The sequence below is a fragment of the Typha latifolia genome, chromosome 5 (assembly GCF_019914945.1).
Source record: "Typha latifolia isolate L0001 chromosome 5, TyphaL0001v2, whole genome shotgun sequence".
NCBI lineage: Eukaryota > Viridiplantae > Streptophyta > Magnoliopsida > Poales > Typhaceae > Typha > Typha latifolia.
Genome location: NC_133090.1, coordinates 7543218 through 7570440, shown reverse-complemented (window position 1 = coordinate 7570440; position 27223 = coordinate 7543218). Strand labels below are relative to the sequence as shown.

Below are 27223 nucleotides of genomic sequence, written 5' to 3'. Positions count from 1 at the left end.
ATCGATGATCATCATAATTCATACCCCGCAAGCAATCGGATGCCTCGTTGCCACTGCAAACGCCTGTCCGATCATCTCTCCGCTCGTTCTTTCGTGATTATTTCGTTCGAGTCCTGTTCCACACGCTGCTCGACGTCTGACCTCTTTTTTTTTTTTTTTTTTTATAATAATCTTCCCACGTTTTTTTAAGCCTTAAGCCTTTTCCCTTCTCCCCCGGTTCTCTTAATCCACTTTTCGCCGTGATGACCTCCTGCTCTTCCCCGTCGAGATGGAAGCTTTGTCTACTGCCGGTGGCTTCTTGAGCGGTATAGTCCGACCCCCACACATTCCTCGATCCCTTCTTTCTCTCGTCATCTTAATCGATCTTTGCGTTTTTAGCGTTTCGTTATTTTTGGAAACTTTTTTTAGTGGAGGAAGGAGTGAATGAGATGATAAAGTATCTGGCGAACGAGCCCTCCGTGGGGTTGTTCTTCGTCCAGCAGCACGTCCAAGCTTCCGCGCCTCACCTCCTCAATGTCACGGTAATTCTCTTCTCTTGCTTCTTGGAATCATCAAGGATTCCATGGTTCTTTTATTTCCGTGGTACAAAGTGGAGAGATCGGTTGGTATTTCTTCTTAGAAGATTAAAACTTGTGTTTCTTCGGACACTTTAGTTGTGAAAAGCGTAGATTTAAAGGAGAGCACAGATAATTTTATCTACCCATCTTGTTTGCGCTCATTTTGGTAAAGTCTAATCGTAGATTGATAGAAATCTCAGTTACATAAATGGCTATGGTATGAAATGCGTACATGATCAATGTTTCTTATTTTGTAGCTTCATACATATCAAAACTTTATTTTCAATCCTTTCGTATCCACTGAACCTCCTATTTGTATAACTGAAATAAAAATTTGCTACGTAATGAAAAATATATTTTGTTAAGTTGCACAGATAGTGTTATGTGAAAATTGGGGGTATATTGTCTGTTGCATCATAAATGATGTCACAATGCTAAAAGCTAAATATTATCCATCTAAGCAATTTTTGATTCCTGTTCGGCTTTGTCTTTTTAGAAATATCCCAGATTATACTGGGGTTATGTTGTTAGTTTAATTTTTTTAATATGACTTCCTCAGTTTACTTGATCTTTAACTTTGGAACTGTATATGAGGCAACATCATCTATTGTGAAGATTGCCTAATTGACATTCATTTTGGATACCTTGAAAAAGAATTATGTAGAATGCATCTGACATTGATTTGTGTTATTTGATCTAGACTAATTTGAACTAGGTTTAGGTGTTAAGTTGAAACATATAGGTCTAGGCTGAATTGGGTTGGATCTGACATCATTTGGGTTTTATGTTCTTTTGAACAACATGGATTGTTTTTAGACATTCATTTGAAATTTGAATCAATTTAGTCTAGATCTATTTGGATTGCCGGAGTTATCCCTCATTTGAGTTAGGGTGTGTTTGGTTGCTACTTGCTAGAAAGTGGAGTTTAATAAAGTGATTATACTTCAGTGAGATGACTCTTTCTACTCAAAAAAGGAAATTGAAAAGAAAAGGTGAAGCTAATTTTGATAGGTAAGGAAGTCACTTCTTTAATTTATTTTTTGCAACAAAACATCAAAGTAAAAAAGTTATTAAAAGTAACTACTTTCTTCTTTCACTTTCTAATAACCAAACACCTTCTTACTTGGAGAAGATCTATTTTAATTGTGTGATTGCATCTCACCGTCCATTTGAGTTACTTACCTTAAAATCTTTTTGGACTGCATCTGACCGTTCATCAGGTCAATCTACTTCATTCCTTGAGTAGATGACATAAAAAAGTGAGTTTTTTTTACATGTATACCCTTCTAAGTCCATTATTTATGTGTATATAGCTGTAAAACTGATACTTATATGCATACCCCTCAAAAACTTAATATTTGTATGATACTCCTTAAAACTCTTGTGTAACAGTTAACCAAAAATTAGATTTTGATCCATTTAACAATAAAAAAACAGAAATACCCTTATTCTATTTTGCATACATTACTCTCAAAGACTCAAGTAAGGGCATATTTTCCATTTGATCTATTAAATGTTCAGATTTTAACATATAATTATCAAAAAGTAACAAGAAGGGCATCCATGGAAAAACAATAGAGTTTGAAAGGTATTTACCATGGTTCTAAGTTTCAGCCAATTCCGATCCATGATTGGTTTCGGCCAGGAATCCAGTTGATACCCGATCCGTATCAAGTTGGGATTGGCCTTATCGGTCGATCCCGCCTAATACGGGCTCTCCCTCTCTCTTCTCTCACTCCCTCTCTCTTTTCTCTCTATTTTTTCATTTCTTTTCTTACTAGTGCCCCATATCTCATTTCTCTCTAGTCTCTCCCTCTATCATCTCCCTCTCTCTTCTTCTTCCTCTCTTTCTTTTCTCCAATCTCTTTCTCTGTCTGTCTGTCTCTTTCCTTCAATCTCTATTACTGCAACAAAAAAATCTGCTGTAGTAACAAAGAATGAGATAGATAGATGAAAGAGAGAGTGGAGAGTGAGAGAGAGATAGAGAGAGGAAAGAGAAGGGAGAGAGAAGAAATGAAAAAAAAAATCAGAGAAAAAAATTACCTTGCAATAGTAAGAGAGGAAAAGAGAGATTGAGAGAGAAAGAGAGAGAGAGAGAGACAGAGGAGGGAGAGAGAAGAAATAAAAAAAAAATTTGTCTTGTGGCAATAAGGGAGAGAGAAGGTAGAGAGAAGAAAGAAAAGAAAATTAAAAAAAAAATTTGCCTTAGTAGTAATAAAGAAAAGGAGAAAAAGTTAAGAGAAGGAAGAACTAACTCGGTATTCATTAAAGTTTTAAATAAGTTACTGTAATTTTTAGTTTTTAGACTTTACATGTAAATAATAATAATTTTTTTATTATTTTTCTAAATTTTTAGAAATTTTTCTGTATTTTTAAATAATATTTAGAATTTATATGATTAAAAAATAGTTTAATCCGATACGGGCGGCCGATACATCCGATACATATTTTTTTTTCGGATGGCCCATCCTGATCCCGATACTGAGTTTTGGAACCTTAGTATTTTTACAAATATACGAATTTAAAAGGTATGCATACAAATAAGAAACTTTTGAGGCGTATACTTGCAAAAATCCTTAAAAACAATTATTTTTGTTATATGAGATCTAAGCTTAGGCTTCTGCTTTTCAAGGTAAATGGAGAAGACAAATAAAAAGGAAATGAAAGAAAATGAAATAGTAGCTTGGTGCTTTTTTTTATTCCTAGGTCAGTGGAAGAGAACAATTGTTTACTTGAAATTCGTTCTGTAGTATAATTTATTTTGAGAACTACATGTTCTTTTTGTATGCTGGAAGCAATAAGCAATCCAGTCTGATATTTTTTCTATGTATAATGTTAGAATATATCAGCATTAACCATTTCTTCTGATTACAATAGAAAGAGAATAGATAAGTAGCAGAGGAATTTCTAAGACCTATTACTTATTCTATGCTATTTTAATTGTTTATTTTTATGTAGACCTGAAGTTCCTGAAATAGGACGTTGTACATTGTCTATGCAATCAAAGCGGGTTTGGAGGTGGGTGGATGTTGCCTGCTATATTCTGAATTAGATACCCTGTTGGACTTCTACTAGACAGAAGAAGATCATGCTGATTTCTAGCATGATTAAGAAAGTGAGATATTGGAAATATAAACAATTTATTCTTTTCAGGAAAAGGATACCATTTCAATATAGGATTTCCTTCTTGTTGAAGCCTAGGTGGATTTGTGGTTGTGGGCATCCTTTGACATCTGTGTATCTAATGGAATTATCTTGATGGTGTCAATATGTCCATGAATTATTTTACTTTCATATGAAAGTTAGTAAAAAATAATGTTAATGTGTCTTTCTTTTTCCCATAAATCTGTGGAGTTATTGCTTTTCAAATTTTCATTCATCATTATCATCCAATGCATCATGTATTATGGATCCATTCCCATTGGATATATACCATGCTACCATTCTACAATGCATCATATATTATGGGTCTATTCCCATTGCATTTATACTATGCGACCATTCTACGATGTTATGCTCTTTTGTTTATATGATTATAATCATGTTGACTGTAGAATCTTTTTGTCTTTAATTAGTTTTTACTTTTTAAGTCAAGTATACAACATAGGTTTTACACCTACTAATTCAACTTGCTAGTTTATGTATTCTGCTTTCTTTCTTTTTGCATTTTTCTCCTTGTATTACTAACTTGTTGATCTAGCAATTCACTTTGTTCTTTTATTTTGCAAGTATGAGATCTCGTCGGGTCCTTCTTGTGCTATAATTTATTAAATTGAATGATTTTCAAATTTCTTCTCTCCCCTATTGTAGTAAAAATAAGACAAATCAATTTCGTTTCTAGGATAAGTTTGCAGACAAGATTCATGAAGTAACCTTGCATACGGAAGATATAGAGGATTCAATTTGTTCAGTGAGGTCAATGGCTGAGTACGGGCTTCCTATTGCTGATGAGATGATTAAGGACATCAATGAGTCTCTTCTTCTCATTTCAACATCCCAACCAAAGAGAGGGTAAGTTTGCTATTATCTATCCCAAGAACTAAATTGTTATTTATATTACATTTTCTTGTTTACTTAGATATGTGCCTCCGTTATAATACATCTAAATGTTGTACCGCTATTATTACTATACTGCCAAGACCTTCTGCCATCATATTAGCATCTTCAATGGATCATGAATTTTTTCTATAAGGATTTCCTATTTTTGTTTTTTTAAGTCTCACTGAGAATCAAGAATTTTAGGGTCTCATTCTATTTCATTTATTGAATCAGAATATTTTCTCTTTACTATCCAGTGCATAATTTTGTTGTGGAATTATTTTGGAAGTTGCAAAGCACTCTTCTTCTGTCCTGGCCCATCTTGTCGAATTCTTCTTTTGTTGAATGGATTTTGCAACATAAATACTTGGACATCTCAATTTGTTCATCTTAATGTATCCATTAGCAAATACCTATATTTGTCAACTATTATTTGTATCTATTTTATTTAAACAAAAAGGAAATTTAATGGATGTAGTAAGGATTCATTTTTATTTTCTGGGAACCTTTCTTGGCATGGGATTATAAGCATGGATCGAAAAATTGGTCGATCCCAATTCAGATTTAGATTGGGATCGGCTGGTTCTGGTTGACAGGGAACATATTTGACCCAGATGCAACCCTCGGGGACTTTAATTGATGCCCCCATTTTCGTGTTCTTCCTCCTTTCTCTCTCACTTTTTCTCTATCTTTTTGTTTGTACCATAGCCATTGCTTCTCGATGTAGAGATCTAGCTCTAGCAAACTTCGGCGGCGCAGATTCAACTCCAGCGACAAAATTTATGACAACACAGTTTTTTTTTATATTTTTCCTCTCTTTTCACTGCGACAATTTTTTATTTATTTTCGGTTCTTCCACTCTCTCTCTCTCCCCTCCTTTTTATTCTTCACTGTGGCTGATCCTTTTTTCGGTTCTTCAACTCTCTTTTTCTTCATCACTGTAGCATATCTTTTTTTTTATCTTTTTGGTTCTTCCACTCTCCTGTCTTCTTCTTCAATGCGGCAGATTTTTTATATTTTTGGTTCTTCTACACTCTCTCGCTCAGTCTCTTTTTCTCTCTTCTTATTCATTTCAGCAAAATATTTTTCTTTTTGATTATTCCATTCTCTCTCTTTTTCACTGCGACAGATTTTTTTTTGTTTTTTTGTTTTTGGTTCTTCCATTCTCTCTCTAATATCTTGTCATTTTTTCTAAATTTTTAGAAATTTACTTATATTTTAAAATAATATTTAGAATTTTATGTAATTAACAAATAGTTTGATCCGATCTAGACGACCAATATGTATAGTTTTTTTAGATGGCTTATCCCAATCTCGAGTTTTCGAACCTTAATTATAAGGATCATCATTATGTAATGATAATGATGATTAGCTATCTAGCTTTTTCCTAAGATCTTCAAATGGAAAGGATCCGATGTCCCCCCACTCACCCACCTCTCTTTCTCCCTTTTCTCTCTCTCGCTCTTTTTTCTTTTCTTTCTTTCTCTCTTTCTCTTTTTTCTTTTCTTTCTTTCTCTCTTTCTCTCTTTTCTTTCTTTCTCTCTTTCTCACTGGCGACTAAGTAGATCTCCGGTGACCTCGACCTACGGCGACGTTCTCCGATGAAGATCTGATGACCTCGACCTCCGGCGACCTCGGGTGAGTTTTTTTCTTTAGTTTCTAATTTCTTTCTTTCTTATTTTTTTTAATTACACACCTGCTGCTGTGGTGATGCAGCAGCTGCACCAGTAGCAGCACCAGTAGCAGGGTGCTGCTGCTGCGCACCACTGCTGTTGCTCAGCAGTAGCACCTGAGCAATAGCAGCACCTGCTACTGCTGAGAACTTAAGAGGCTGAGGGGTGGAAACTGAAAGGAAGTAAAAAAAAATAGGAAAAAAATTGAGAGGGTTTTATACTTTTATTTTCATAAATTTTAAATTATTTTATATTTTATTTTAATTTTTGTTTATGTTTTTTAGTTACAGAGTTAAAATATCAATGACTCCAAAAGAGAAGTCATATGATACCGACATTGGGTGGCAACATTGTAGCACTATTGGGCAAGATAAAAAACGTATTAAATGTAATGTGGAAATGAAGTGAGTGGTGGTATCAGCCATTTGAAAGAACATTTAGCTAGAAGGCAAGAAAATGTAGCAGCTTCCACTCAAGTGTCCTTGGAAGTTAGAAAGTAGATGTTGGCTCATCTAATTACAAAAAAAAGGATAAACAATCTACACAACAGAGAAAGTCAATAGTTCATAAAGAATTGATGCATAATCCTGTATACATTGATGATGATAGCAGTGAACAGAGTGGGGAGGATGAGGAGGGCAATGAAAGAGAGCAGAAATATACATAGAAGAGATGAAGAGATAAAAAGAAGCATTGGTGGTAACTTTCAGAGATCTAGATTAGTTACAGGGAGAGAGAATATGGGGGTAGCAGTTCTACTCCTAAGACTCCTGGTGTAACAGCAGAGTGGAAATATTGAACCATTGGATACATATCTTAAGAAAAAAAAGAGGTTATAAATAGACTTCCATCAAGACAGTTCTCAAAGGAATTAAAAATGCAAACAAATATATTGGTAGGGCTATCTCTAAATTTTTCTATTACAACCATATTCCTTTCAATGTAATCGATAATCCTTATTATCACACTATGGTGGATGCTATACAATTAGTAGAGCCTGGTGTTCCGCCTTCTAGTTCAAATGATATTGCTATTAAATATCTTGATTCAGAGGTAGATGAACTTCGTACTTACATTGAGACATTTAAATGGTATTGGGATGAATTTGGTTGTACACTAATATGTGATGGGTGGAGTACACAAAATAGAAGAAATATAATTTTCTTAGTGTACTCGGGCATAGGGACAATAATTTTGAAGTCTGTGGATGCTATTGCTTATTTTAAAAATGCAGATCATATTTGTTAGTTGATGGATGAGGTGGTACAAGAAATCGGTAGAAAAAGAGTAGTCCAAGTGGTTACTGATAATAGGGCAAATTATAAAGCTGCTGAAAATTTACTTATGATAAAAAAACCTCATTTATATTGGACGGCATGTACTGTACATTGTATTGATCTAATATTAAGGGATATTATAAAAGAGCCTGAAATTGACATGGTGATACATGAAGGTTAGAGGTTGACAAATTTTATATATAACCATGGTTGGGTTCTTAATTTACTTAGGCAGATAACTAGTGATAGGGAGATCATCAGACCCGGCGTCATTAGATTTGTCACTCATTTTTTAGCCTTGGAGAGCATCATATGCTACAAAGATAATATTATGCGGATGTTTACATCACAGTATTTGGGCCTCTTGTCAAAGCATTACGATTTATAGACAGTGATGACAAGTCTGAGATAGGTTTGTTATATGAGGCAATGAACATAGCAAAAGAATCAATAAAAAAAAATGTGGGCCAAAGTTATAGGAAGTGGTGGAAGATGATTAATTTTAGATGGAACAGACAACTACATAGAGATATACACGCTGCTGGTAGGCATGCTTTTAAGTTTTAAGTTTTAATTTACTAATTTACTTTTATTTATGAATATTTAAAAATTTGAATGGTTATAAATTTTAAAATTTTATAGGGTATTTTTTTAATCTAAGATTTCAATTCTCTACAAATGTCAATAATGATAGTGAAGTCTTATTGTGAGCTAGGAAGGTAATTAGCAGGCTTGAGCCCGATATTCATAAACAAATATTTTGCGATAAAGAAGTGAGTTATGATTTAATTAAATAATTTTATTATTATTTGTTTTAAGTTTTAACTTTCAATATAATCAGTATGCAATAATATATTTTTGATTTCAGATGGAGAGATATAGATTGAGAGCTGGGCAATTTAGTACTGCTAAATTTGCTGCAGCTATATCTCATAACACTCTAGCTGAATGGTGGTCAATTTATGGATAGGAGGCACCAAATTTGACGCCAATAGCAAACAAGATTTTAAGTCAAACTGTGTTTTTTTCATAGTGTGAAAAAATTTGAACTAAAATTTTCTTAATTTACACAAAAACATGCAACCGATTGATAATAAAAAGATTAGAGAAGTTAGTTTTTTGTCATTATAGTATGAAATTGAGGGAGATAAATTTAAGAAGAAAGATAGAAAATGAACAACTGATTGATTTAAATCATGTTTTTGATGAAGAAGACTCTTTAACTTCATAGATCAGAGAAATAGAGGATAGGTAATTAGATGACAGAGATAACCCATGGTTAGATGAGATATTGGGGGAGACCACGACGAGGAGGCTGGTACGAGTCATTTAGCAGCGAGAGATAGTATACTTATCAGTACTAGTCATAATCCTGATGATACACCTAGTAGTGAGATCGTCCCATCTACATTTGTTGAGAAAAGTTAAAGAGGCATAAGGATTAAAGACAGAGAAATTGAGGATGTATATACCAAGGTTCCCAGTATCGGGATCGGGATCGGTATCGACCGTCCAGAAAAACGATACGTATCGGCCGTTCGTATCAGATCAGACTATTTTTTAATTATATAAAATTCTAAATATTATTTAAAAATGCAGAAAAATTTAGAAAAAATGAAAAAAAATAAGAAAACAAAAATTACTCACATATGAAGTCTAAAAACTTAAAAAAAATGTATTAACTTACTCAAAATTTAAAATTTTGTTGAATACCGAGTTGGTTCTCGTAAATTTCTATAGTCTTCATCATCATAATCACCATAAGTTTGTAAATATTGATGTCTGGGACCTAATGCTCCAAAAAGTGATTCCATCATACTAGTCATATTGTATGGATCTTGTTGTGTGACTTGCGTTTGAGGATGATAATAACCAGCATTTGGATCTTGTGCCTGATAATACTAAGGATAATAACTAGCATATGGATCTTGTGATGGCTCCAAACAATAAATACTCGATGTACTATAATCATAGGAACCAAAATGCATCTCATGACGACATCGCTGATATGTATATATATCCTTAGTTTCTCTGTCTTCACTCCTTATGCCTCCTTGACTTTCCTCAACAAATGTAGATGGAACGATCTCACCACCATATGTTTCATCAGGACTATGACTAGTACTAGTAGGTATACTATCTCTCGCTGCTGAATGACTCGTACCAGCCTCTTCCCTCGTCGTGGTCTCTCCCAATATTTCATCTAATCATGGGTTATCTCTGTCATTTAATAACCTGTCCTCTATTTCTCTGATCCATGAAGTCAAGGGGTCTTCTTCATCAAAAACATGATTTAAATCAATCAGTTGTTCATTTTCTGCCTTTCTTCTTAAATTTCTCTCCTTCAATCTCATATTATAATGATAAAAAATTAACTTCAATCTTTCCATTGTCAATCGGTTGCGTGTTTTTGTGTGGATTAAGGAAAAAGTAGTCCAATTTCTTTCACACTGTGATGAAGACAGTTTGACTTAAAATCTTCTTTGCTATTGGTGTCAAATTTGGTGCCTCCTCCCATCCATAAATTGACCACCATTCAGCTGGAGTGTTATGAGATATAGCTGCAGCAACTTTAACAGTACTGAATTGCCTAGTTCTCAATCTATATCTCTCCATCTGAAATCAGAAATATATTATTAGCTTATTGATTATATTGAAAGTTAAAACTTGAAACAAATAATAATAAAATTATTTAATTGAATCATAACTCACTTCTTTATCGCACAAGATTTGTTTATGAATATCGGGCTCAAGCTTGCTGATTACCTTTCTAACCCTCAACAAGACTTCACTATCATTATTGATATTTTTAGAGAATTGAAATCTTGGATTAAGAAAATACCCTGTAGAAATTTAAAATTTGTAAGCATTCAAATTTTTAAATATTCATAAATAAAAGTAAATTAAAATTTAAAACTTAAAAGCATGCTTACCAGCAGCGTGTATATCTCTATGTAGTTGTTTGTTCTATCTAGAATCAATCATTTTCCACCACTTCCTATAACTTTGGCCCATATTTTTTTTTTATTAATTCTTTAGCTATGTCCATTGCCTCATATAAGAAACCCATCTCAGACTTGTCATCACTTTCTACAAGTCTTAATACTTTTGACAAGAGGCTCAAATACTGCGGTGGCAATTGTAATATTATCTCAAAATGTATTTCCAAGAGCCATATTTTTTAAAGTTTCACCTAAAGATTTACTTTTAGGTTTCATATTCTTAATTTTCATAGACCACTCCTGTGATGTAAACATCGGCATAATATCATCCTTGTAGCGCATGATGCTCTCCAAGGCTAAAAAGTGAGTGGCAAATTTAGTGACGCCGGGTCTGATGATCTCCCTACCACTAGTCATTTGCTTGAGTAAATTAAGAACCCAACCATGGTTATATATAAAATTTATTAACCCTCGACCTTCACATATGACCATGTCAATTTCAAGCTTTTTTGCAATATCCTCTAACATCAGATCAATACAATGTGCAGCACATGGTGTCCAATATAAATGAGGTCTTTTAATCATCAGTAAATTTTCAGCAGCTTTATAATTTGCCTCATTATCAGTAACCACTTGGACTACACTTTTTTCACCGATTTCTTGTACCATCTCATCCATCAACTGACAAATATAATCTGCATTTTTGAAATGAGCAGTAGCATCCACAGACTTCAAAAATATTGTCCCCATGTCAGAGTACACTAAGAAATTAATTATATTTCTTCTGTTTTGTGTACTCCACCCATCACACATCAGTGTACAACCAAATTCATCCCAATACCGTTTAAATGTCTTAATATAAGTATAAAGTTCATCTACCTCTAAGTCAAGATATTTAGTAGCAATATCATTTGAACTAGGAGGGGGAACACCAGACCCTACTGATTGTATAGCATCCACCATAGTGTGATAGTAAGGGCTATCAGCTACATTGAAAGGAATATGGTTGTAGAAGAAAAAATTTAGAGATAGCTTTACCAATGTGTTTTTTTGCATTTTTAATTCCTTTGAGAGCTGTCTTGATTGAAGTCGTGTACGACCCTTTTTTGAAGATATGTATCCATTGGTCCAATATTTTCGGACTCTCTTTGTAACACCGTGAGTCCTATGGGTAGAACCGCCGCCCCCATTCTCTCTCTCTCCTCGTATATTAACTGATCTAGATCTCTGAAAGTTACCACCAGTGCTTCTTCTCATCTCTTCCTCTTCTCTATGCATATTTTTGCTCTCTTTCATTGCCCTCCTCATCTGTCTGTCCTCCTCACTATGCTCATTGCTATCATCATCAATGTGTACAAGATTATGCATCAATTCTTCACGAATCATTGACTCTCTTTGTTGTGCAGATTGTTTATCCTTCTTTTTGCCAATTAAATGAGCCAACATTTGCTTTCTAACTTCCAAAGACACTTGAGTGCAAGCTGCTATATTTTCTTGTCTTCCAGCTAAATGTTCTTTCAAACGGCTGACACCACCACTCATTTCCTTTCCACACCAGTTGTATTTAACGCGCCTTTTATCTTGCCCAATAGTGCTGCAATATTGCCACCCAATGTCGGTATCATATGACTTCTCTTTTGGAGCCATTGATATTTTAGCTCTGCAATTAAAAAACATAAATAAAAATTAAAATATAATATAATCTCTGCTTTGCGGCCAGCCAGAGAAGTCTCGCTGAAGAAGAAGACTCCGCTGCGAGTGCGAGATGCATTCTTGCACAATGGAAAAAAAAAAAAACTGAAAAAAAAACTTACCAAAGGTCGTCGGAGATCGAGGTCGTCGGAGAACGTCGCCGGAGGTCGAGATCACTGGAGAGATGGAGATCTACTCACTATTCAGTCACCGGTGAGAAAGAGAGTAAGAGATCCGTGAGAAAGAGAGAAAAAGAAAAGAGAGAAAGAAAGAAAAGAGAGAAAGAGAGGAAAAGAGAGAAAGAGAGAGAGAAAAGGGAGAGAGGCAGGTGGGGGGTGGGGACATCAATTATTGATGTCCCCCGGGTTCGACCCGTTCCTACCTGTTTCGGTCAGGATTGGCCGAAACGACCGATCCCGACCGAAACGGCCGACTGGTTTCGGCTGGGATCGGGATCGGCTAGGGCCAATCTCGATCCGTTTCGACCGATCCCACTCGGGATCGGCCGAAACTGGGAACCTTGGTTTTCGGATACGGATCAGATAGTTTTTGGATACGGATCGGATAGTGTTCGGATAAATTTTCGGATCTTAAACAGATACGTATCAAATTTTAAACAAATTAATATGAACTTACTACGAATATCAATCAAGTCTAAAACCATTCAAATACAATTTGAACAAAACTTAAAGTATTTGAGAACTGATTCGTTGGCAAAAAGATAGTAACGGTGCAAAAAGAAAAAACAAAAGAAATTATAGACTTTAAACAAACATAATATGCATAAAGTAATGATCTAAACTTTGATCAAAAAATTACAACAACAACAATAATGAGATTCTAACTTTGTCAATTATAAAAGCAAATAAAATATTTTTGCACAAGTTCATATTGTCAACCATAAAAGCAAATATAACATTGTTGCGCAAGTTCACATTGTCAACCATAAAAGCAAATATAATATTCTGGTACAAGTTCACATTGTCAACTATAAAAGTAAATAAATTATTCTAACACAAATTCACATTGTCAACCATAAAAGTAAATAAATTATCCTAACACAAGTTCATATTATCAACCACAAAAGCAATTAAAATATCCATCAAAATAAAGTTTAGAGTTGACACAAGTTTACATGAACTTCAACAAATAAAATTAACCAAGTTTAAAAAGTATCAACATCCCAAAGTTAGAGGAACAAAACATCAAAACATCCAACCATTCAAACAATCCTTCTCTTCAAGTGCATCTGCAAAATAAATGAAACTAAATTAACCAACTTAAAAGTAATATAAAGAAACTAGATTAATCAACTTAAAATATAAAGTGAAAAATACTTACAATATGATTACTCCCCTTTTAAATCAACATCTTCAGATTGTTCAACATCCTGAATAATTGATGCTATTTGTCCTAATAAGAAAAAAGTATACGAAGATTAGTAAACAATACTATTTTATAAAATACTATCGAATATTATAATCATTACCTTTTCTTGTAGATCTTATCCAATCTTGAGTGCATACTAAAGCTTCTACTGATTTGGGATCCAACTTACTACGATAAGCATCAACTACTCGGCCACCTGTACTAAATGCAGATTCAGATGCAACTGTGGCGACTGGAATTGCTAATACATCACGGGCAACTCGTGATAATATATGATAGTTTCCACTACCTTCTGTCTTCCACCAAGATAATAAATCAAATTTACTGTCATTACGTTGCCATAAAAGTGAGGCATCCTCAATATATTGATCCAAATTTGTCTTAATAGTTTGTTGTTGATATTCCTCACTTAAAAATTGCTCTAAATCTTCATCAACATCAAGATCAACTCTACCACTCTGCAACACTTGGCTATTATTTATATTCACATCCGGATCAGACGGAGAAAAAAATTTGGATGCATATTCATTATACAAATTCCTTATGACTTCACGAACTTCCTCAAGTTCCTTAACACCACCAAGAGGATAAATTTTAGGAAAGTAATACACCATAAGTTTCATCTTGTACCGAGGATCCAAAAATGAAGCCACTGCTAGTATAAGATTGCATTGCTTCCAATATTTATCAAATTTGTCTTGCATTGATGTTGTCATAGAAAGAACAAGTTCATCAAAAATTTTGCACCATTCTTTAATTTGCAACTGAATAGCACAAAATTCTTTGAAAAATAAGTTAGCTGTTGGATATAAAGTTCCTAAAAGCAATTCAGTAATCGTATGGAATGTTTTCAAACATTTGCATAACACTGCTGCTTTATCCCATTGCTCATTTGTTGGACATGTAGCAAATTTAATTGGATCAGCACAATAAAGTCTCTTGAATGCATTGCTATAATATATAACATCTTTAAGCATCAAATATGTAGAATTCCATCTTGTAGATACATCAATTGAAAGAGACTTATTGGTATCTAAATTGTATTCTCTTGCTCTTTTGAGAAACTCCTCCCATTGCAAAGGTGAATTTTTGAGAATTATAATAATATGATGAATATTCTCCACTGCATCTTTTATTTTCTTCAAACCATCTTGCACAACTAAATTAATAATATGTGTGGCACATCTAACATGAAAAAATATGCCATCACAAACAAAAGCTTGTTGTCCATTCAGCCGAGTAACCACATCTCTAACACAAACATCATTAGCTCGATCATTATCTAAAGTTAATGAAAAAAGTTTCATGTCAATATTCCAATCAATCATATTCTTTAGAAATGCTTGACAGAGATTCAACCCTGTATGTCTTCTAAATGCATAAAATTTATGATTCTTTTTTGAATACTCCATTCATCATCAATGAAATGTATTGTAACACACAAATATCCTTTATTTTGTCTAGAAGTCCAGAGATCCATGGTAGCACTCATACGGTATGAAAGTGAAGTAAACATATCATACAAAATCCTCTTTTGCTCAATATATAGTTCCAAGATCTCTTTTTTCATAGTAATATGTGACTTTGTTGGAAAAGCAGGCCGTAGAGATTTTATAAAGTCAATAAAATACTCATGCTCTATAATAGAGAAAGGATATTCATGCATTACTATTGCCATGATAAGTTTTCTTTGACTTATTTCTTCATTATATTTGTATGACTCTAACATTCCATCTTCTCCAACTTTTGTGAGATTGAGTACCATTTGCTTTCTATCTCTATTATGCTTGTTCTTATAATGGTTCCTCAAGTGTGATGTTCCCATAGAACTTTCCCCACTAAATTGCTTTCGATAATATTTACATATTGCCTTGTACTTGCGAATTATTTTTCCATCAATTACTTCTGTCTCTTCAATTTTCTCAAAATTATTCCAGACATCCGATGTCAACTTCTTCTTCTTTGTTCTATCATCATTAAAAACACTACTTGAGGTGTCACCTTGAACTGATGCACTTATAAATGCCATTGACTCCTAAATATGGATATTAAAACTAATTACAGCTAAAACATTAAAGATCAAAGCATAAAAGAGAGAATACATTAAATACAAATATTCTTACCAGTCTAATAATTTTTGAAAACTAATTATTCTTCCAAATAATTTGGACCAAATTGCAAAAATATCAGACAAGAGAGGAGAGAAAAAAACTAGCTGCAAAATATGCAAACAGAGGCAATTTAGTCAAGCATGTAAAACATAAATGCCATGCATGTAAACATATGTCATTATTAATGTAATACTTCTACTATAAGAGAATATGTCTTCAAGGAATTAGACTACAAATTCTATGATAAAACTATGAAAAAAGTTGCAACACTTTTGTAGAATTGAGTGAGGTTCCTGGTTCACAAGAGCACATCCGAAGGTGAAAAAAATGCGAAAGTACTTTAGCAAGTTGGTGTATTTCCTAAACAGAGATCAAATAGATCAATAGTGATTGAAACCAAGGAATTGGGCTTAGAGATATTAAGCACCTTTAAATTAAATTCTCAACATTAAGAAATTGTTCAGCATTAAGTTCTCCTTTATACATTCTATTTGCTCATCTATTATAAGTACTCTCCAGTTTATCTTTCCATTTTAGAGTATATACATTAGTCTCCTTTTACTAATGCCACTTGCTATATGTTACATTCTTCACAACCTACACTAAGTATCCTATTTCGCAATCTGTCGTTTACTGATGGGTATTGAAAATGGCTACCATTTTTTATTTCTCGAAAGTACCATATCTTCATCTCTAATTAATCTCTCTCTCTCTCTCTCTCTATCTCTCTCTTTTTTCTATTACTCATACTATCAATAGTCATTTGCAAGAATAATGCATCCTCATACATTCCTCTGAATTTCTCTATCTATCTGGTTCCTCGACTCCCGGCACTCGACATGCCGATTTATCTTTCATATAGTACATTGCATGAATTTGCCACTTGAGCCGCTTCTCGGAGAAGTTATCTTCTCCATCTGTCATCTCTTCTGGCTATCTCTAAGAAGACTCTACAGATGGGTATAGGATTAGTATATTTGTGCTTTAGTTGTAGCCTCTCTTTTGGTAGCCACTGCTGTATATGTCAATAAGGCATAATTGCTATTAGCCTCCCATTTCATACGGTGAAGTTCCATTCCTCATGCAATAATGACTAGGAGATTCTGATGGAGGAGAGTTGACCATCTCTAATTATCCCACTACCTTCATTCGTTCAAGCTGAGAGAGAGTCAATCATAGATAGACTCTCTCTCAGCTTCAGCTTGATAAAACTAGTAACACTATAACAGACTGACAGTGGATGTCACTGAGAGATAGTTTTTAGATAAAAAGATAATATACATTTTGCTTAAAATGCCTCACAAATACACTTGACATTAACTTTATTATAATTAGTTAATGTAAAAAATGGCTATGAATGCATTAATATACCTGACCAATGGAGTGGAGGGAGGGCCGACGGCAGTGGAGGAGGGAGGACCCGTGGAGGGAGGGTTGGTGGCGGTGGAGGAGTACCCGTGGAGGGAGGCCGGTGGAAGAGAGTTGAGGTCGACGAGGGAAGGCCGGTGGAGGAGAGCCAAGTTTAACGAGGGAGGGCTGGAGGAGGGAGGCGGTGAAAACGGGGAAGGGCGATGTTGATTTTTGTCCTTAGATGGAGGCGGCGCCGCGGCTAGCAATGAGGCTGTGAGGGCGATGGAGATTTGGGGGAGATGGTGAGTAGATGGAGGCAGTGATGGTGGTGAGGGCGGTGGGCTAATTTTAGATGGAGGCGACTGGATCGAGGACCCGTGGAGTGAGGCCGGTGGAGGAGAGCTGAGGCCGACGAGGGAGGACCGGTGGAGGGAGGCGGTGAAAATGGGTGAGCCAATGAGGCCGTGAGGGCTAGCAGTGAGGGCGGCGCCGCGGGTAGCAGTGAGGTCGATGGAGATTTGGGGGAGATGGTGAGTAGATGAGAGATAGAGGTAGGGTTTAGTAACTTTAGTTGGGTATTTAATCTTAAGCGGGTAAACGGATATCCGTTATCTGAATCCGTATCCGATAAAATCAACTAAACCTGTATCCGTATCCGGATCCAGATTTTTTTTAAAAGGCTATCCGTATCCGGATCCGGATATTTTTGGAAATAGCTATCCGAATCCGTATCCGTATCCGATCCGATCCGGATCGGATAGCGGGTCGGGTCGGACTTAATCCGACCCGTTTTCACCCCTAGATACGGGTCAGATTGGATCACATCATAGGGATATTGGGCTCGATAGATCAAGTCTAGTTATCTTATTTATTCTGCTTATGTAGTTTAGTTAGAGTCTAAGTAGATTAGAGTTTATTTAATTAGCTAAGTTCAGTTTAGTTAACTTTTGCGCAGTTTTAAAAAAATATTCTGCAAATATTCAGAAGTCATCCGAATATTATGAAACCACTTGGAGAAGATCGACACATCCTGATCTACAACTTTCGTATTCAAGGTTTCTCTAGATTAGGACTATCTATGGCAGAACAAAGAATCATTTCGAGAAAAATAAGGAAGACTGATTTAGCTAAGTCATGTTTATGTTTACTATAAGCTAATAAGGCAAATCCTAATGAAAGTCGATCTAGGGTTAGCCTCTATAAATATGTGGAGTGCAGTCCTAATTGATTATCATTGAATGAATTTGAGTTTAGCCAAGTTATTATTTTCGTCCTTATCTTTTACCGTAGTTGTTAGATCACTTTTATTTTTCTAAGAGTAGATTATAGCCGTAGAAGCACTCCGATCTTCCAAACCCTAGCTATCTTCCTCCACCAGTAGCCACTATACTTTAGGGCCGTCCACCACCACCCTTGGTCGTCCACTACCCTTCGACAGCCGTCGCAACATTGGATATTTACTATTGATGCAAAACGTGGTGGAGAAAGATGAAATAGGGAAATAAGAAGGGAATGAATGGAGTTTCATATCTCCACCCTAAGAAATGGTTTCACACCAAAATCCTCTAGAGAATAAATCATATAAACTTTAATTAAGTTCCAAAGAAAATATAACGGGTCTATATATAGACCTACAATGGAATTAAGCAAAAAACACCCTACATAGGAAATAAACAAAAGACACCCTAAATAAATAAAAATTAGAACCAGATCCCTATAGGAGGGATCATCAACTGTTGGTGCCTCCTGCGCTGGTACACATGCCATCGCGTCCTATCAGTGATGTCCGCATCATTCTCCCTGGGTGGAAGAGAAGTCGACTCCGTCGAGTGTGCTGCTCTGCTGCTCTCATACTGCTCTAAGGTATCAGGGTGATGCACCTCCAAATCATGACGATTAAGCCACGTATCATCAGATGTAGGCCGTCCTTTCCAACGTACTAGATACCGTTGGGATCCACCTTCTCTAGTTGAAATAATTTCATCATCTAAAATTTTATCAATTTCGTCTGCTGTGTTAGGTGGAATATTGGGAAGTGGAGATAAAGAGGGTCTCTCATAAACAGGCTCATGGGTAGGCTCAATATCTAGTGGGTTATTTGGAGTAAAATCTGGACCTTTATAAGCTACTAGATCCTCAATATTAAAAGTAGAACTGATGCCGAAATCAATAGGGAGATCTAGAACATAAGCATTATCATTAATTTTCTTGAGAATTTTAAAAGGTCCGGCACTTCGTTCATGCAACTTTTTGACAGTTCTAGGTGGAAACCGTTCCGGACGTATTCAGACCATCACAAAGTCTCCAACATTAAATTCTTTGAATCTCCTTCTTAGATCAGCTCGAATTTTATAATTAGTATTATTTTGAGCAATTCTGTTACTGATTTCTTTATGCAAGTCATGAATATGTGATGCGAATGCAGATGTAGACTCAGACAACCTATGATAATGGGACATAGGAATGAGATCTACAGGTTGTCTAGGTTTGTAACCATATACTACCTCAGTTGGACTCAGACCTATGGATCTATCAACAGAATTATTATATGCAAATTCAGCAGTTGACAGTTTTTTATCCTAGTCTCTTAGATTCTCGCCGACAAGAGTTCCCAGTAGGTTACCTAAGCTCCTATTGACTACTTCAGTTTGCCCATCAGTTTGTCGGTGGAAAGTACTGAAGCTTAGTTCCCATCTTATGCCATAGGGTTTTCCAAAAATAGCTAATGAATTTTACATCCCTATTTGATACAATAGTTTTTGGTAGCCCGTGCAACTTAACGATTTCGTCAAAATAGATTTTAGCAACTTAAGAGGCGTCAAGTTCGGGAACAGGGTATAAAGTGGGCCATCTTTGAAAATTGATCCACCACCACAAGAACGGAATCATGCTTTCGGGTAGTTTTTGGAAATCCAAGTACGAAGTCCATATAACATCTTGCCAGGGGCAATTAGGAACAGGTAAAGGTGTGTACAATCCTGTATTTTGCTTTTGCTGCTTAGCGAGTTGACATGCATGACATCGACTGACAAGTCTCATAACATCTCTCTTTAAGCTTGGCCAGAAAAATCGATGTTCCGTAGCTTCAATAGTTTTTGCGTGCCCAAAATGTCCAGCTAAACCCCCAGCATGCAATTCCCAAATTAAAAATTCCCTTAACGAGGTGCTGGGAATGCATAACCTTCGAGACTTAAATAGATAGCCATCCTGCAAGATGAAACCATCTATTTCTTGAGTCGCTCCATCGCTTAATAAATTGTAAACTTCATGAAAATCTGGACATGATTCATACTCAGTTTTGATTTTATCAAATCCTATTACTTCTGTGTTCATCTTTGAAAGAAGAATCATGCGACGACTCAGTGCATCAGCTGCTTTGTTGTCTGCTCCAGACTTGTGTCACAAGGTGTACGTATAGTCCTGGAGAAATTCGACCCACCTACCGTGTCTAGCATTAAGCTTCTTTTAGGAGTTAAGGTAGCGAAAAGCTTTATGGTCAGAGAAAATTACGAATTCTTGAGGAAGCAAATAATGTCTCCAGTGGCGAAGAGATTAAACCACAGCATAAAATTCCTTATCGTAAGTGGTATATCGTTGTCTAGTTTCATTCAGCTTTTCACTAAAGTAGGCAATCGGATGACCCTCTTGGCTCACGATTCCCCCTATACCAACTCCAGAAGCGTCACAAGTGACCTCAAAAACTTTAGTAAAATCGGGGAGTCGCACGACAAGGGCTTCCACTATTTTTTTTTTGATTTCAGTGAAAGCTTTAGTAGCACTTGCTGACCACTTAAATTCACCTTTCTTGAGGCATTCTGTTATGGAAGCCATAATAGTACTAAACCCTTTGATGAACCGACGATAGAAGGTAGCGAGTCCATGAAAGCTTCTCACATCTCTTATGGTACGGGGTTCAGGCCATTCTTTAATAGCTTTGACCTTATCAGGGTCAGCAGACACTCCTTTAGATGAAACAATGAAACCCAAGAAAACAACTTTGTTTGTCAGAAACGTACATTTCTTAGGGTTTGCATACAGTTGCTCTCTCCTCAAGATAGTGCAGACTTGACGAAGATGATCTATATGTTGCTCCCGAGATCGACTATAGATAAAGATGTCATCAAAATATACGACTAAAAATTGTCCCACAAAAGGTCGTAATATTTGAGTCATCACTCTCATGAAAGTATTCAGAGCATTAATCAAGCCAAAAGGCATAACTGTCCATTCATATAACCCATCTTTTGTTTTAAACGCAGTCTTCCATTCATTGCCAGGGCGTATACGAATTTGGTGATAGCCACTTTTTAAATCTATCTTTGAAAAGATTGTGGCCCCTGTCATATGTCCAGCATGTCATCCAAACGAGGAATGGGGAAATGGTATTTTACCGTTATTCGATTAATAGCGCGATTGTCGACGCACATGCGCTAGGTTCCATCTTTCGTTGGCGTTAACAATGCGGGAACTGCGCAAGGACTTAGGCTTTCCCTCAGAAAGCCTTTTCTCAATAACTCGTCAACTTGCCATTTGAGTTCAGCGTGTTCAGTTGGGTTAAGTCTGTAATGAGGCAAGTTAGGAAGAGATCCACCCGGGACGAAATCGATAGCATGTTGAATATCTCTCATTGGTGGCAATTCATCTGGGAGATCCTATGGAAAAACATCCGAGAATTCCTCAATCACAGCAGTGGCTTCAAAAGGAATCGATTCACTAGGCTCATTCAGAATTTCTCGAACAGCAAGAATCATAATAGGAGTTCCTTTACTCATCTCGCGTTCAATTCTTCTTGCACTAATCAAGCTGACTTTATTGTCCGAGTGGATGGGATTAGACTTCTTTTCCATCTTACCACCTCTAGGCTGCGATGAAAGAATCTTGATTTTCTTACTCTCGTGTTCAAACATGCAGATATTTGAACGATCATAAATATGCACATCATTATCAAATAGCCAAGGTCTTCCAAGGATAATTTGACTCACATCCATCAGTGACAACAACAGATTCTATATTCGTTTAGTCTAAGTTATTTGTGACAATCTAGGAGAAGCCTATTAGGTGTGTAAAAATTGTGGAACCTTTATGATGGCAAGGCCTGATCTTATATAAATTAAACAAATTGCCGAACTTTGAATTTGTTCAAATTCTTACAGATGTCAAATTGTCAATGTATTAACTTTAGATGAATGCTCTATATCTCAATTTTCGTGCCATGTCAGGTTACGTTGATCCACAATCACAGATGCTGTCTGTCTCTTGATGTTTGTACTATTCTTCACCTTTCTCTTTATGGTTTTGATATTCCATTTATTTTCCCCATATGTAGATAACATTTTCAATAATTTCTTTGTAAGCTGTCTTATGATTTCATATTATAGATTATCCTTATTAAAGAAATTGTTTATTTGGGAAAATGAGTTCATTAAGTTTATTCAATTATCAACAATGCCATCTATAATTACTTTTACTGATAGTAGCATTCAACTGCGAAGGGAAATTGTAAATGATCCTGGTCATCCCATTTTCAGTTGGAGCATCTTTTGTGTATTCTTCTCATCAAATGGTTTCTAGTATAATTGATGCCAGGGCACCATCTTGCAGACAACTTCTATTAGTGTTTCTTAGTCACGTAAAAGAATATTCCTAACTCTTATGATTTTCTCATTAGTAAACTGCAATATTCACATTGGAGAAACAGCTTTATCTTTTGAAATCCAAGTCGGCAGTTTATTCTCTCTGTAGTCTATGCCGTAGCCAAATTTTTTGTTGCTGGACTCTAAAACTTAGGAATATTCTTTTAGAGTGCTTAAAGAGAAGCTATACTTTGGTTTCAGATTACTCCTTAATCCTCGGTGGGGGTTTCAAGTAGGTAGAAGCAGATCAGGTATGGGGGATGATTCAAGTTATACCATCAGAAATGACCAGCAGGATGGAGGAAGCAGCCGAGGTTATCTATCAGCTGTCCTCAATTCAGCAAAGCAGAAAGCGGCTACCTTCAGATGGTCTCAAACAGATATACCCAAAAGCCCCAGTAGTGAGCCTCCAACGTCATCTGCTGATCTACAACCACTGGCACCAGGTGTTAGTATGATTTCGACTTCGTTGACAGAAGGTGATGTGGTGCCTGTGTCAACCCGCCTATTAGATGATCAATCCCAAGAATCAGCTACGGTTGCTGAAGCTCTGCATATACCTGATATGTCATCTATGTTCGTGGACTATGATAAATTCAAATCAGAACAAGAACATAAGCTGCGAGAATGGCTTCAAGAGACTTGAGATGATAAATGCAGAGAAAAGGGTGAATAAATCTAGTAAAGCTTTCGTTACCAAGTGGATATGACCTTCATCAAGCTATTCTTTGTATGTTTAATTTTATACAGTGAAAGTGGTATTTCAGCTATCTTTTTTTTTTCAAAAAATTTGTCTCTCAGAATTATCAGTCTTGTTTTGTTTTCCCAATACGCTATCTGCTGCCTGACATGCATCATTCTATTGTATTATAATTCTTTCTTATTATGATTACGAGCTAGTTCTTTGCCTGAATTTTATCTATTTTTCGGGTAGGTAGGTGTAGTTTGTTACACCCTTTTCTTAAAATGAAGTGTTTCTTACCACCGAATAAATGGCATCAGAGGCAACTGAGAATAGTGTGGAAGTCAAAAGAGTTTCCTTAGGATGCTCCTTTTTTTTCCTTTTTTTTTCTTAGAGTTAAATAATGGGCTTAGGCCAGTTATGATTTATAAGGGAGAATGTACAAGAGTTAAAATTATAGAGTGAAGGAAGAAACGAAAATACTACAAGAAAGAAGGGTAGTAAGGTTCTTATTTTCGCCAAAAGTCCAACTAACTCTAGGAGCAGTTTGAAATTGAAAATTTTATTATTAAGTTCTCCCCAAATCTTCATCCAATAATAAAAATAAGCATGTCCAGCAAGGATAGGGAGTAGTTGGCCCTCCCGGTTGGAGATCAAACCTAGAGGTGATTCCCAGTTTGGAGTAGAAGCCATTAAGGATATGCGAGGAGTAAGAGCACTTTTAAAGAATGTGCTCTACTGTTTCAACTTCTTTGTTACAAAGAACACAGGATAAAATGATCTACTTAACCTTAAACACAGGATAAAATGATCTACTTAACCTTTCTTGGCCAGGTTTGCATTGGAATGGAGTTTGTTGAGGTGGACTAACTATTAAAAGATTTTGACCTTGGATGGAATTAAGGACCTTCCAAATTGTGTTATGCCATCCAAATTTCAGCCCGAAAAAGTTCAACAGGTGATAGAAGGATTTCATAGAGAAAACTCCTGTAGAAAATCTTCAACTGATTTGATCAAGATCTGAACTAATGGACATTCCTTGGGTCAAGCTTCAAATTTCCATTAATTCTAAAGTGGGCTAGGCATTCAGATCTTCTAGCCTCCTTTGAGATACTCCTTTCTCCGCTATTCACGAGAGCTTTCCCCTATCTCTTTTGAGATACTCCTCCAGTCCACTCTCTTCACCTTAACCTCTCTCTGTCCCTCTCATTTCGACATGGCAACCTTTGAGGAGGAATTACTAAAGAGTTTCTCCGCCCTTCTGAGAGGTGATAGTACGGATGAAGCCATCTCTCTCGATGCCAGTAGTACGATCTCGTCGAGAAACCCTAAACTAAGCCTTGTTGGAAAACTCATCTCCAACAAGCATCACACCTTGCTGGACTCAAAGCCACTTTCTCAAAAGCTTGGAGCCCAAAAGGCAAGTTGGAGTTCATAGAAGCTGGTAAGAACGTTTACCTAATAGCTTTTAAACTGGAGATCAATAGATGGAAGGCTTGATATGGGTCACCCTAGTCCTTCAACAGGTTTTGTTCGCCCTAGCCTATTTCCAACCAAACAGGCCAACAAAGCTGTGGGTGTTCTCCCATGTAGAATTTTGGGTTCAGTTTCATGGACTCTCCCTTGAATATCTCTCCTCTAACACCGCGTGTACACTTGCTGAGCGAGTGGGTCATCCGGTCCTAGCAGACCCTTTGGATGAAGCAAGATGGTCGAGATTCATACGCTCAAGAGTCAGAATAGACATTGCCAAGCCACTGAGCCCAACCATGTTGTGGAAGGAACCCCACCTGCTGTCGGTACTGAAATGCCCCCGCCCGGCACGGGCACGTGCACGCCCACACGACACGCACGGCGCACGCGACAGGTCGGGCAGGGCCCGTCACATACAGATACTCTCCTGTACACATATAATCATGACATCATCAAATAAAACCTGCTAATCTATCCATGATCACATAATCCATCACCAAATAAATCATACTATTAACCAAATAAACCGGCTAACATATGAATATCCCAGTCCACAATAATATACATTAGACCACTACATAATCTAGCAGGACCCACACAGGCCACAACAAACCATCAAGATACAACTAAAATAACTAATACAAGAGTACACTATGATTCGACCTGTAATATCCAAATCATCGTCTAATACAAAAGAGTACAAATATCAAATACTGGTACAACTCAATATCTGGTTAAACTATCATCTATACCATCTTGCATCTATAGTTCACCTCATCATCGTTCTAAAATATCTTATCAAGATATCTTAAGTCACTATCACGTACCACATATCTTAGAGGGTTAGAAAAGAAATAAAGAGAGTCATAAGCAAAAGACTCGGTGAATAGACCTTACCCCGAATCAGTGATGCCAAACAGAGAGTAAATCATGTACTGGATAATATGAATCAGAAAGTAGTATGATGCTATGTATGAACATGTATATATGTATCCTCAATGACATATATATGAATGAAATTAATTCTCATGAATGAGCATATTATATTCTCAACAAAAAATATATCACATGATGAAATTACCATATAACATCACCGAATATAACGACATATCATGTATAACAATAATGAAACTAGTCACATCAATGATGATGCATGATGCATGCCAACCACTAGATAATTGTATATGTCAGAGCCAGATATAATCCACATATCTCTCACTATCACAATCAACTGTCTCAACTCTAAATATCATCCACCATGCTGGACTACAATACCCGGCCCCAAACTCGATACATATCATGTCACAAGCTCAGAGCATACCCTGTCATATGCTAAGAGTATCTCTGTAGATGAATCATACCCTACCATACGCTAAGGGTATCTCTGTAGATAAATCATACCCTACCATACGCTAATGGTATATCAATGATAGTTATACCATGTTATATGCTACGAGTACAACCATCAGCCATCACCATACTCTACCATACGCTAAGAGTATGTCCAGTACCAATCCGGACCAAATACCGTTCCAGCCATCACATCATATCACATCACATACACATATACTTTTATAATTTCCTATACATGATAAATTATATGCATATATTCAGTACGATAACATATCATGCAACTCAGGAATTTAGGTGGTAAAGAAGCCGAGAGAAAAATGATGCAATGTCGACTCTAATCATGTATACTTTTGCTAGTCTATCACATGCATACTCATGATAGAGATCATCCCGACATAAAAACCATAATAGTATAATCATCTCTATATATCACCAATATACTCATATCTCACATCAGCCTAATCAAATATATGATAGGATATGCTTGACTGAAATCATCTCTAGATAAAATCATATAATCATGCTAGAGGCTAAAACATGCGTGTACATAAGATATAATATATCCTAATTTGAGAAAGGCGTCTAGGGGATAAGACTACTCACACTACTGCAATTACTAAACCATCACTCATTCACATTGCTACGACCATGATCAAGCCTCGATTGCTAAGTCCACAGGGTCTTGAACAGGGAGGTCGGAATCTGAAGTTATTTAAGTAGTATGATGCTAGCCATTTATCTAATTAAAATCCGTTCATGTAATATATGATAATTTAAAAGGTTTTAAAATTCCTGCTTATCTTTATAACTAGTTAGATTTTTAATTGCAAATAAAAAATATAAATATAAATATAGATGAAAACCTAACTATAATTATATCTTGATTAATTAGAAATTACTTTATAAAATAATAAATAAATACATAAGCCTAGTATTTTATTTATTACAAAAATAATAATATATAATAATAAATTAATAGAATTACTTAAAATGTATATCATAAGAATATTATAATATAAATCTGATAATTATAATTTACAAATCTATCTATTA

At 35.8% G+C, this 27223-nt stretch overlaps 1 protein-coding gene across 1 annotated transcript; it reads left to right on the top strand.

The window, feature by feature from the left end:
• On the top strand, window positions 1-23548 carry LOC140788119 (uncharacterized). The gene is made up of 4 exons (XM_073137248.1): window positions 1-305; window positions 409-521; window positions 4399-4568; window positions 22864-23548. Exons 1-4 carry the CDS (start codon window positions 269-271, stop codon window positions 23306-23308), a joined length of 765 nt encoding a protein of 254 aa, XP_072993349.1. The 5' UTR covers window positions 1-268; the 3' UTR covers window positions 23309-23548.
• Window positions 23549-27223: the final 3675 nt, after the last annotated feature.